The sequence below is a fragment of the Botryllus schlosseri genome, chromosome 4 (assembly GCF_051294905.1).
Source record: "Botryllus schlosseri isolate E-star chromosome 4, Bs_hap1, whole genome shotgun sequence".
Taxonomy (NCBI): domain Eukaryota; kingdom Metazoa; phylum Chordata; class Ascidiacea; order Stolidobranchia; family Styelidae; genus Botryllus; species Botryllus schlosseri.
The window spans coordinates 9,333,499-9,346,938 of record NC_137239.1 but is presented as its reverse complement, the minus strand read 5'-3'; the positions used below and the strand labels follow the sequence as shown (position 1 = coordinate 9,346,938).

General features: G+C 41.1%; 1 protein-coding gene and 1 long non-coding RNA gene across 3 annotated transcripts; one reads left to right on the top strand and one right to left on the bottom strand.

Moving 5' to 3' along the window:
• Positions 1-2,645: 2,645 nt before the first annotated feature.
• On the bottom strand, positions 2,646-5,155 carry LOC145438127 (uncharacterized). 2 transcript variants are annotated; one of them, XR_013914842.1, is made up of 3 exons: positions 4,110-5,155; positions 3,860-4,019; positions 2,646-2,837 (listed from the first exon to the last, which is right to left on the bottom strand). It is a non-coding gene; the product is annotated as an uncharacterized LOC145438127 (long non-coding RNA). The 2 variants fall into 2 exon arrangements; XR_013914841.1 differs by lacking the exon at positions 4,110-5,155 and having other exon boundaries at positions 3,860-4,096.
• A 34-nt stretch (positions 5,156-5,189) lies between these two features.
• LOC145436999 (uncharacterized) lies at positions 5,190-12,367 on the top strand. Its single transcript, XM_080314174.1, has 4 exons — positions 5,190-5,635; positions 5,705-5,767; positions 6,529-6,776; positions 11,197-12,367. The coding sequence occupies exons 1-4, from the start codon at positions 5,338-5,340 to the stop codon at positions 11,251-11,253; spliced, it is 666 nt and encodes a 221-aa protein (XP_080170300.1). The 5' UTR covers positions 5,190-5,337; the 3' UTR covers positions 11,254-12,367.
• Positions 12,368-13,440: the final 1,073 nt, after the last annotated feature.

Sequence of the window (13,440 nt, the reverse complement as noted above, 5' to 3'; positions counted from 1 at the left end):
TGCACTTCAACAAAGTGATATAGTCTATACATATAAGTAATAGTGTGATTGCAGGCTGACTCTACGCATAAATGCGCTGCACTAAATCCGCGATTCGTTGGGATTCTTGGTGGGGGTGCCCTATATTTCCACCAGAAGTTGATAATTGATCTAATTTGCAATTGGCGCTATTTTATGTTACTACAACATGACCTACCACAGTGCCATATCCAACATCAAATACACTTCAGTCCGACTTTACAGGATACTGGGGACAGTGTGAGCCCATGAAAGTTTCAGGTTCGTGTGAACGCGAACCTTTTGGAAAGTTATGTGTGAACGCGAACGTGAACCTATGACGTCACGTGACGTTATATTGCTCTTCCCATTCCAACTCTAGATTTCAGTGAAATGTAAACAATGCCTGGTGACGACTCGGGGCACTTTATGCCACAATGCTGAAGTAGCCTACATGCTGACTTTTTAAACGTCACCAAAGTTATCAACTACAGCAATCAAATGATACAATATTCCCATAAAATCACTATCTTCCGTCGCTTTGCCAATAATTTCGACTGATGACTTGAAAGGAATAAAAGCTTACGCCTTAAGGGTCCAGGCCAGACCGGACAATGTAATCGTCGGCTGGCTACGTTGATATTGAGGCAAAGTGTTAAACGGGTTTCGATACTTGCTATGGATCTTACACCATTCACAAGTTATGCAGTAGGCAACACTCCAATCGCACGGATTTGTTTTTTTACGATACAATAAATATATTAAATCAGGAAGGATCCAGTACGCATGCTAGATTGTTTACATTAGACAACGATGTATTCTTTGTAGCAATTTCATTGATTGGTTGAATACGCATCATTCGCTGGCTACCTACATCAGTGGTTCCCAAACGGTGGGGAATTCCCCGCTGGTGGGGAATAGACGCATTTGTTCAAAATTATATAGCCTAAGATACAGTCACGGAGACACATGCGTAATTACCGTTACCAGTTAACTGCTCTGGAATGTATGTATCGAAAATTATATTGCGTGTTGTTCACAAAACCTAATTTTTAACTCTGGATGGCCGATGATGGCGTCACAAACGCATCCAGCATGACTAGTTTGACCTGAAATACAGCTTTCTCGAAATTTTGAGCGTTACTGGTATCGGTTCACAATACGTTTTATGTTGCAGTTATTGGCGATTGTCTTGCGTACTGTGATGACAAAAGTGTTGGGTGGTGGGGAACAGGACCGTAACTGCCGCACCCCAAACCCCCCAAGTGAAGGGGGGGGTGAGCTCGAAGGGGCCCAAAATTATTTCGTGAACTCAGATAAATTAAGCATTTTTTTTGGAAATTTATGCCACTTTTTCAAAATATTTTTGCGCTGGGGGCGCGATTTAATGTTGCCCAATATCTTGATTACTGGGTACCCTTCCCCCACTAAAATACGTAGAATTTATAGAAATGGAGACTTCGGCGTCGGCCATTACTGCGCCTCGACGCACCAAGACGTATGAAGTTATAGGCCATGTATAACATACGACTCCGAGAAGTGTGCCAGAACGATCAGCAGCGAGAAGAACTTGGCCGAGAAGGAATGCCCTTGTGGTGACAGAAAACTTCGATATATATACAATATACATATAGCCTATGTTTAATTGTCCATAGGCGGCTAAATGGCTGGCACCGAATATTCCTGTCCTGGCGATCTGAACTCCAGAGGACCAATCCATTGCCAGTAAAGCGATACCAATTTGAAATCGTGTGTGCCTTTTACTTTTGGTTATTTCCATATCTTTCGAAATAGCAGATGTAGGAGATCACGAAATAGCATAATGTAACGAAGTCAATATACCAACGGGTCCGTCCGAAAATGTTTAATACTTATTTAGGAGTCTTACCTTTTCCAACACACCTCACCCAGCACTACCGGTAAATCTGATTACGTGAGCAGAGAGGGGATAAAAAATTGATAGCAAAATATACGCAATTCCCGATCATATTGACCGATCCAAACATGAATTATAAAAAATTTTCGCGCTTGGCGCGTTTAGCCGAAATAAGGCGACGCTCGAAACAGTATACCCAATGTAGTTAATAAGTAACAAGAGAAGAGCGTACAGGCTCAGGGGGGCTGAGGGGGTTCTAGGGAGCGTGGCCCCCAGAAGTTGGGTTTATCACCCTGTGAGGGGCCCAAGACCTTTTTTGGGGGGACTGACGAAGTGCTGTTACGGTCCAGGTGGGGAATGAAGGCTCGGAATAAATCTGAAGTGGGGAATGAAGACAAAAAGGTTGGGAACCACTGACCTACACTGTTAAAAATATTCTATGCCAAATTACTGGTCTGGTCCTGGCAGCAGTTTTACGACTCTGAGACCGGTAAATTTGAAAAATATTTTCCCGTAAATATTATTGACCGTAATTTATTTTTACAAAGACTGACTGTTAAATTTTTTATGGAAAATTCCCGTTACCTGATGTAACGGAAAACGGCTGTAATACCAAGTTACTGGTCTGGTCCAGTGCAGCAGTTTTACGCTGATGAGACCAGTAAATTCGAAATAACTCTCCCCGTAATATGATTTTACATATGCAGAAATCTGCTGTAATATCAATATACTCGTCTGGTCCCTTGCAGCAGTTTCACGTTCCTGAGACCAGTAAATTTGAATCAGGTTTATTTGGTGCGGGAACACGTAAAAAAAAGTAAGTGTGGATAATGACGAAAATCCAGTCTTTCTTGTGGAGATCATCAGTCAGCAACTGCCTGAATGAAGAGCGCTTCATCAAAACTTCAGCAGCAGTTGAAGGACTGTACTTTGGGCCATGCTCTTTTGTAGGTTCTTCTATAATCTGAACAAAGATTATGCTGTCATCAACACAGTTACAATTTGGAAACTTTGAGACGCTATAGTATGACATACTGCGACTTTTCATATTCTTGTCAATTTCTCGAATAATGATGGCCTAGGATAGCGGTGTCGAACATAAGGCCAGCAGGCCGCATGCGGCCTACGAAGCAATTCTGAGTAGTTTGAAAAACCCCTGTATTACCCAGCACATTTTCTAACAAATGTTGAGATATTATTGTAAGAAATACTTCCCGCAAGGCCACAAATGTCAAGATCATAGACCGTGATATAATTATCCGACAGTGGTGTTATAGTTTTACTCTAGTCATCATCGGGAACAAGTTGGTGATACTGACATCCAATTCCCAAAACTCTAAAAAGTGCACACTGAGTTCATATTTTTATGAAGAAATGTGCCAAAAAGTAGTTATTCGTGAAGTGAAAAAAAAAACTGTTATATGCAGGTCGCATGGAGAATATAATAGTTATAAAAAATACAATTCAAATATATTTGGTCGCATTGCTGTATCACTTCTACTCAAAGGCCCCAGACAGACAGAGAAACCCGAATGACGATTAATAATGAGCCAAATTCTAACGTCTGCGTTTACAATTAAATCACTTGTGTTCCTCAAAGCGCATACGATGAGTTAACGGCAGATTACGAATAAAACAAAGGAAGCATACAAATATGTCAGCTTATTCCGTCGTTAGAGTGAGTGTTTTAGCGGTTGAATTCAAACGATCAATCTTTGCATTTGTTCCAAAATTCCGTTGTTTGCGAGTAAAGGCGCTGCTAGAATATATCCATATGATATGATCGTGAATGTTATGTAATATAGCAAAATGTATACAGGATTGATAATAAACTATTCAAGCGAAAAGTAAGGTCGGGTGTTTTGATGTACCGTAACATTTTCGAATGATTTGACTGATCCGGCCCGCGAACGGTTTGAAAGTTTGAATCCGGCCAGCGACGCAAGTTGAGTTTAATACGGATACCCATGGCCTAGGACTTCGTACCTGAATCATCTTTTCCAGCGTGATTGCAAACTTTTCTGGCAATATTCCTTTGCATCGCACGTCTAATGTATTTCGCACGGCATCGTGCTAGAAGCGAGAGGCGAAATGATCCCTTTCTATCACATAAGCATTCGACGTCATGATTCATAATGCCATAACGCTTCCATTTTCGTGAAGTTCAATGTCAGAAAATGTAATAGATTCTTATAAGCCATAGCTTCTGTTCACCATTAAACTGTAACGAAAATACATACGTCTTCAGAAACAGATCTGAATAACTTGCCAGATTTGAGCTCGGATACTGCTATACCTACAATATCTGCTATCAACACCTGCAATATTCTAAAGCTAGAGTTAAGCTGTGGCTTCGAAACCCTCAATATCTTACAGCAACGCATCTTGTTATTATCCAATACGAAAACATCGCGTCGATATAATATCTATCTCGAACATTCAGCCGCACGTGCTAAGGCTCAGATATGTCTGACGTCTGACGCCACTATGTCTGGAATATGTATGACGTCACAATGTACTGTTCGCTCGAGCAGCTACGAATTCATGATCAAACAATTCATAACACCATTCGCGGGAAAAAGGTAAAGGACGTCTACTACTCTCGTCGCAATGGCAAAGGAGCATGGCGGCTATACGCCAGCTCCAGTGTTTCGATATATAGTTTGCATCATACATGCGTTAAGGAGTCTACAATGGTGGCAGAACTGGTCCAACAGATAATTACACAAAAGATCATACCTGCAGTAAAACTACATAACATACCGAATTCGCGTGGCATGCTACTATTGCTAGACCTTGATGTATCAAAGGATACTATTTATAAATCGATATAAACGATGGTATCTGCAATGCCCAAATGTTCGGATACGATTCACCGATTAGCATTCAGCACGGCCATCGATGTCGTAATTTGCTTGATGATTGAAACCTGATGTAATGACGAAAATCACAAATATATGTCCATAATAAGACCGTAAGCGTGTAAAATGATCGAATTGTAAGTACGATAGCAATGTTGCAAATAATGATTATCCAGTAAATCGCTTTTACGAATGCAAAAGTAAATCCGGAATACTGATTATCCAGTAAATTGCTTTTACAAATCAAAAAGTAAATCTGAAATACTGGTTATCCCGTAAATTGCTTCTACGAACTTAATGTGTAATTTTTTTAACCTTTAAAAACAAGTAAATTTACTTTTGACGTGCCCGTATATTAATTTAACGGGCATTTACCGTTAATCTAACTGACGGGACAAATTTACCGGTATAATTTGGGTAAATCTACGAATATTTCTAAGAGTGTACTGTACATGAACCGTATTTATCTCTTTATATTGTGTGGTTGAGGGTCAAGCTCACAGTAGAAAGTCTCGAAATATTCATAATTGGAAAGCTGGATATCATTCCTTAGCTTTCTGAAATCACAAAAAGGTCGATGACAAGCATGATCCATTGGCTAACATGTGTTCTATATTACAGAGTTTGTTAATGATGTCAATATTCATCTGGAGATTTTTCCTGCTCGTTTCAATAAGCTTGCGCTTAGCTTTGAGCAACCAGCAACATTTTGTCTGCAAGACCATCGCAGATGTTTTCGTTGAAAGCGAATCACCTTCTATCAGACCCCATCAAGGACCCCCTGGCAAGATGGGACCACGAGGCTTTCCTGGATTGAGAGGATTGCCGGGCGATGCTGGGCCATCCGCAACAGTCGACTACGATATCATTAATGACGCTATTGTTGCGAAGGTTGAAAATTGTAAGAATATATTTATCATTAGATTGTTTCGAATTTATTTAACGGATGAAAACCATGATTCAATTCTAGCGCTGGCGAAAACAAAGAATACAATTGATGAGATTACAAGAAATCTGTCAGTTTTGTTGTCAGGTATAACATAAATATATCAGTCTGATTATAATAAGTAGCATTGACCTAAAATTTCAATTCTAAATTTAAAAAAGATTATTCAAACAACGAATATTTTATATATGAATATGATTAAGTGTACATTCCTTTAGTAATCCCATATGCCTATAAGATTATGTGCGTCATCATCCCCGGCCCCATTAAAGAACGTCTCGGAGTTTCGTTGCATCCAGCTATCTCATCGAATTAGCCCGGCTTTCAAAGCTATGAAAGAGGACGGATTTTCAAAAGGAGGACATTTAGGCGTCCTCGGAGGACATTTTAAGAAGAACCGTCGCCACACCCTACGCCCGTGGTTTCCAACCTGGGGGGCGTGAAATCATCTGAAGGCGGCGCGAAGAAGCGGCCAACTGAAAAAAATTTCATGCTCTGCTCGATTTACCTCCAATTCACGCACGTGTCTCTATACATAGACCGAATTTCATATTTTTTAATTATCCTATGAACAACATAACCTTCCATGCCGTCAAACAATCTGTTGGGTTTGCTAGCATCCCGGTTGGCTTTTGTGATGTGACGATAAGGTGGGCGCGAACGTTTTCACTATCATAAGGGGGGGGGGGTGTCTAAAAAAAGGTTGAGAGCCACTGCCCTACGCCATACATTTCACAATTTCAATTCGTTACCGCTCCATAGAGGAAAGCTTAAATAACCATACTGAGCATACCATCTTCTGTCATCGATGATCACGAACAACGCCCTTAAATATGCTTGCGTTGCAGAGTCTGACTGCAATAGACAAGGCGGGTTGCCTGATGCTGGCAAATGTTTCACCATATCTCAACAAGTGTCAGCATCAAGGCATACAAACTTCGATCAAGCTGTTGCAGAATGTGCGAGAAGCGGAGCTTTACTGGCAGAAATTCGTGATCAACCTCAACAATCCGCTGTACACGACTTTTCTCTCAGGAACATGCCACATGGTCAGGAGTACGCCGAGTTCGTTATTGGAATGGAATACAACCCATCGGTATAGTCGCATACCGTTATATCTATAAACGACCTTATGCAACTATGATTGCATGGTCAAAACAATGTTTTAAATAAGGGCAACGCTTTAAACACGTTTCTTTCAACCTAATTTTTAGTTTGAATGCAATCCTAGTTTCAACATTTCAAATATTTCTACAACTCTGTCAAGCGGTAAGAAAGTTCTCCTTCGGAACATAAATCAGTTAGGGCAGAAAATTGTAAAGAAGTCTTCCTACAATGCTGATCGCGTAACTATACGGCTCAAACATAATGTTTAGCGATATCACGTCCCCTGGTTGCGCTCATGGCGGCAAGCGAAAACAAAGAGGTTTGATTTCATATTACTCGTGACTAGAGCCCGACCGATTATCGGCTCGCCGATAATATCGAGTCGATATCACACTTGGAAAGAAATATCGGTATCGGCCATTGGAGGTAAAAAAATATCGGCCATTTTCGTGACGTCACAACATGGTGGTAAGGAGTCAAGAGAAGACGTGAGGTCTTCACTGCTTGTCGGTAAATGATAAAAATAAATGGTCAAGCTGCATATAGTGCATACAGGCCAGTCTGCGACCTGCGTGCTTGTGTGAAAATGTACTTTCACCGTCATGCCCCACTGACTTCATGGGAATCCCCTGCATTGATCGATCACCAATGGCAGAGAGCAGCTGGATGAAAAGTTGTCTGCAGAAGATTTTCAATCGATTAGAGAAATGAAAGCTTCATTCATGCTGCACTAACCCTCGGGATGATAGAGAAGAACTTCGCGTCGAAGCATTTTCTGTAGATAGTGCTGGTGGTGTCTGTGTAAGAAGCTGACAAGCCAAGGCTCGGTACCAACAGAGCGAAATTATACCAGTAATGTATGAAGTCATCTATCTGACGGAGGCCTGAGGGATACCATGATAGGAAATATGCGAGCATAGAGTGCAAGAAAATCAAGCAAAAGTGGAGTGAAGCCAAAAGTTAATACGAAAATGTTTCATTCCATGAGGACATGGGCCAATTCTGACAAAAGAGGGTAAAATATTGATCAATTGATTGTTGAAATGCTGGTCATGGTCAAGGCCCAAGGGGATGGGTGGAACAGTAGCAGACGTGAACAATTTGAGTTGTTTTGCACATTCTCTTCAGCTATTTGTTAATGATGTGCTGAAGGCTCCAGGTGCACTGTCAGAAGAATATCAATACTTGGTGAAACCATTGAAGGGACGATTCCCTGCGAGGGAGCGGTGGAACCGAAATGAAGAAAGATTTCCAATTCTTGTTGTGCCACTAACTATGGTACCAAGTGAAAGACTGCTCACTGTGTTTAGCACTATATACATCATTTATGAAGACTACAGAAGTTCACTCCTAGGACAAAGGGACGAGAAATTGTACTGAACTGTAATCTGCAACTACTAGACTGGTACTATTGATATATTTTATAGCCCCTAGATCATTTATTTCATGTTTAATCATAGCAATGGCTGTGAAGTTGTTGAAATAAATACTTTTGAGGTGTTAAATAGGGGCCTTGAGCTAGATTCCATATCTTTTGAATATCGGCTGAATATATCGGTGTTATCGGTGAAGGTACTAGATATCGGTTTTATCGGTATCGGCTCGGAAATCCAATATCGGTCGGGCTCTACTCGTGACTATAGCTTACAAATTTATCAACGTAGAATGAGCCCAAATTTGGCCATATGTTTCTTAAACCCTATCTCGAACTTGGGAGAGTCCACGGCAGTTGTCCGAGCACAATAATTAACCGGCTGCTATTAGGGATGGTGTAAACCTTTGAAAGGTTCAGATTCGTGTGAATGCGCACTTTTTTGAAAGGTTCTGTGTGAACGCGAACGTGAGCATCATGACGTTACGTGACGTCATGTTGCTAATTCCAATCGTACATTTCAGTGAAGTGATAGCAGATAGCCTATCTATAATATTAATGTACACGATACCTATCGACGACTCAGGTCACATAAAGCCACAATGACGAAGTAGCCTACATATTGACGCTTTAAACTTCGCCGAATGCATCACCTGGGGCGATCAAATGATATAATATTCCCATAAAATCAATATCTTCCGTCGCTTTGCCAATAATTTCGACAAGGACTTGCAATGGAATATAAACATACGCCTTATCGGACAATGTATCCGGCGTCTGAATATTGCTACGTTGATATTGAGCAGACTGTAAACCGGGTTTCTATACTTGCTACCGATATTACCCCATTGAAGTCAAGATTGACCCCGTACGCCTGATAGATTTTTTTACATCAGACAAACGGTATCGATTTCATTGATTGGTTGAATAAGCATCATTCGCTGACTACATGTCGCGTATTTCGCTCTCGATGTTGTGTGATTGCGGGTCATGCTCACCAGCAGAGAGTCAAGAAATATTCACAAATGGAAAGCTGGATATTTCGAGCAAACGTTTGTAACAAAGCAAGTAAAATTTAGAGATTGTCAAGGTGCATGATCGTTTAGTGCTGATTTTTTTATGCTGCCAGCGCCATGCATAGAGTGGCCCGCAATTGAAGTTGAAAGGCAATAAATTTCATCCAAAGATGTTATAATGAAGTGAAAATTGTGATACATGAAAAAGGTTCACAGTGCAGAACCTACCAAGGTTCGTTTGTGAACGTGAACCTATAAATTTCCGAGGTCACAGACAGGACGAAAACGTGAACCTCACGTCCACACGATCCCTAGCTGCTATATCAGGCGACGCAGGTCGACGATGCTGTTCCGTGATCATACTGATCATATACGAAGTACCGAAACCCGCCAAGTTAGTGAAGCCTGTCACTGCGCCACTAAGGCAAGCGGTTCAAAAGTTTCGGTAATCTGGTGGCCCCTCGAAACAGATACTCAAATCTATTGTGCCGTCCACTGTGTTCTATGTTTCGAACCCCGCTTAAAGGTTCAGCAATTGTAGAATGTACACTAGGAAGAAGACCTTGAAACCTACAAAACCTGATGCACAAGGATGTATTGTCATAAAAATGGCATTCCGGTGAAACTTCCGGTTTCAAAACAGTGAGTTTCAAATTATCTACTTCTTAATAACGTTTCAGTCATAATATAAATCGGCTGACAACTATATAAAGTTCGATCTCTGCGTGACTGCTGGAGCGTGATGCATCCGTGGAAATTTAAATTCATTACAGCTCCATTACGGTGGCGTTCTGAAGAAAACGGCTGCGGCCAAAAGTTTTTTTTTCGTTTTGGCTTCAATTTGAGACCACATCATTTTTAGAGTGCAGTGTCCCTTTAAGATTGGGTTAGTGTTCGGGTTTGGTTGTATTGTGCTGGTGCTTATGTCAGTTTCTCTCAAACGTTGTAACCAGTGGATTAATTTGCCGTTGGCACAGGTATTCGCGGACTCATGTAATGAAAATTACATACTCTATTTACCATTTCTGTAATGGGATAGGCTATATAATATATACAAGTACAATGAACAAAGTGGAATCCTTTGAATTATTTCAATATCTATTCACGTGGCCTACTGCTCTTGACTGACTGGAAATTATTCTAGCAGGGATTTGATTAGAACAGGGCCGGCCAACCCGTGGCCCGCGAGAAGGTTTTGAGTGGCCCGCGAGGTAATTTCCGAAATTCGTAATATAATACAAAATGGATTGCACAGATTGTGAACTTGCAAGGCCAATCAAAAATTTGATTAGTCTTGCCGCAACACTTGAGATGTGATGACCAAAATATCAGTTCCGACGCATTGGCAGATCCATGAGCCTGTCACATTTTGGTAGATCTTCGTACACTACAATAAAGCAGAATAATTTGAGATAGATTTATCAAAAGTAAAAGTTTTCTTCCCGTTTCGCGCAACATGTTGTCACTCGATTTCTTGCTTTAAATATTGTTACCCCGGGTCCTACGATAACTTATAGTTATCTTATATATAAGTTATCGTAGACCCCGGTTACCCCTTCGTGAAAATGAAAGAACGCCTAATGTATCAGATTGAGTCTAATTATATTGGCGATTACGAGACAAAGTGTCGTTCGACATATGCGACCTTGCGTTTGCGCTAGCAGGAAGACCGACGACGATGAAACCTATATAGGCACAAAATGATTGATGCATGTTCGTCGAAGCTTTCGGTATCGATATGTCAAGGCGACGAATAGTCCAGTCCTTGCAAACTGCGCCCAACGATATAGGCTACAGCAGGCTCGCAACATAGTAAAGTGACAATATTATTGACCTATGAACTTCGAAAAATTTTAGCGCTTAGCGCGGCTAGTGGCCCGCGTAATAGTTCGTCAATCGAATGTGGCCCTTTGGCCAAAAAGGTTGGCCAGCCATGGATTAGAAGAATTAGATTGGAGTTGATCCTGTTGATCTGTTGATTCTGTGATATTCGGGAAGCTATCATCCGTTATATTTGACAGACGTCTACCGTAATCTACCGATCTGGAACTGAGGTGGATACAAGTGGATTTCACTGACATCCAACTTACCCGAAATCTACGTCTACACATATAAAAATGTTTTTGGCAGCACGAAGAAGTGGTGCGAATTTCGGCGTATTCAATTGGGTGCGAACATACGCTGTTCACGGAATCATTTGCGAAAAAGAAATCTGAATATTTCAAAGAGACTGCAGTAAAGAACGGTTTCCACAATGAAGTTAGCTACTCCATTTATACTATCAATGGTGTCACCACATACGCCTGTAATTTATATTTGGGGTACTCGTATCATTATCTAGTAGTTGATGGCTATAGAAAAAATGTAACCATAAGGCTTGTGGATTCCAAGATCACGTACGGAATTTCGCATGATAAATGGTACACATTGCAATTCGTGATAATCCTTCTATATTGGAGTAGACTAAATAAACTACGTGTCATCTCATTTGAGTGACATTATTACTGATTGACCACATTAAAAAATGTCGTTTTCATCATGACGGGAATAGTTCTTCGTATAGTGATACAATGAGTAACAGTATGAGTAAAACAAAGGCATATTATTATTTCAAATGAGCCGCATGTTTGTTGTACTGTGGCATCCTGGTTTCGAGAATGTTCTAGAGTGCCGTTTGGATTGATGCTACCCGTAGAGTGGAGGTGGGTAGATGGGTGATCTGTAGATGGGAGGAAGTGGACTGTGGGAGGAAATGGACTGTAGATGGGTGGATGCGTGAGTCAGTTTTTTAGTGAGTATACCGGAGTTGGCTGTATTTGAGCGTGTGTTGGGATGTTGCAGATAAAGTAGTAGTGTATCGTCCATATGGAAGTAGGGAATTTACCTAGTATTTGCAGCCAAATTATGTATACACCGGTTGGTTATGTCCATGGAAAGATTGGTTGCTCATGGAAAATCAGTCACGACTGAAAGTACTAGAGTTGGCATAGTTTGGAATGACAGCTCCCAGTTAGGAGTTACTAATTATGTGAAGTAAATAGCTGCTGCCTTTGATGTTCATGGAGCCGTAAATGCATGGACTTTGCCTAAAGCTGTGTATCTTTTGTACGTTGCCTGATTACGTGAAAGGTTTGTGTCAATCGCTATTGTCTGCTTTTTTACGTTATATGAACATAATAAATGTATAGATTTGTAACGTTCAACATTGTTACTTCAAGGAATTATTGGGTCGCAGCCATAGGCGCCGAGTTACGGGGTGGCGGGGTGGCGCAGCCACCCCATGACATAATTATGGGGTGGCGGCCACCCCATACAAAATGCTTAAGCGTCCGCCTTCTGATGTTGTCAATTAGCGAGTCTGTGATTATCGCGTAAATGCCAACTATTTAGTGGACTGTGGGAGGAAATGGACTGTAGACTAATTCTTGTCTGCTTTATACACTCGTATTCCCTCGGAGACACTTATCAGTGTTTGATTTGTTATTCTTTCTGCACATTGTGCAGTGCACGGCGTTGAATCATGTTGTCACGCGCGCGAATAATTGAATACGCAGCTTAAACTAGTGCTTAAAACGCCCCAATAAATTGTAATCCGTGATTAGATATCATACAATCGAAGCTACCTCGTTTACGACGTCGATTTCGACACGCGTGCTCTGAGAAACACGAGCTCTCTTTACTGGACCAGCGAATTCACGTTCTACTTCTCTCAATTAAATTGTCTTTGCGCGCATATTCGTTTACAAAATAATTCTTGACTTAGTTTCGTGATAGTCTTTTTAATTGGACCGCGAAATAGGAAAGTGTGTTAGTGTATGCCTGTGAATTGAAAGCCATTCCTGCGCAAAGTGCGCATATTCAATTGCATACAAGTGTCGCGATGTCAGACTCGGAACCCCATTGTGCTATACGCAAGTTGAGGAATTACTTATTAGATACACGCTTTCTCGTTTGCTATCATCTCTAGGCTACTAATTCTTGTCTGCTTTATACACTCGTATTCCCTCGGAGACACTTATTAGTGTTTGATTTGTTATTCTTTCTGCACATTGTGCAGTGCACGGCGTTGAATCATGTTGTCAAATATTGATGCAACAAGAGATCCTCGGAGGCGGAAATTCTGAATTTATTCGATTAGTTTGAGCGGGAACCTTCTATGTTCCAATCAACTTCACTGGACGGGCTCTTTCGGGCGCAACCATGTCGCGGATCGAATTTCAAACCATCGGGATTTGTATTTCTATTGATAATGTTGCGGCATGCGC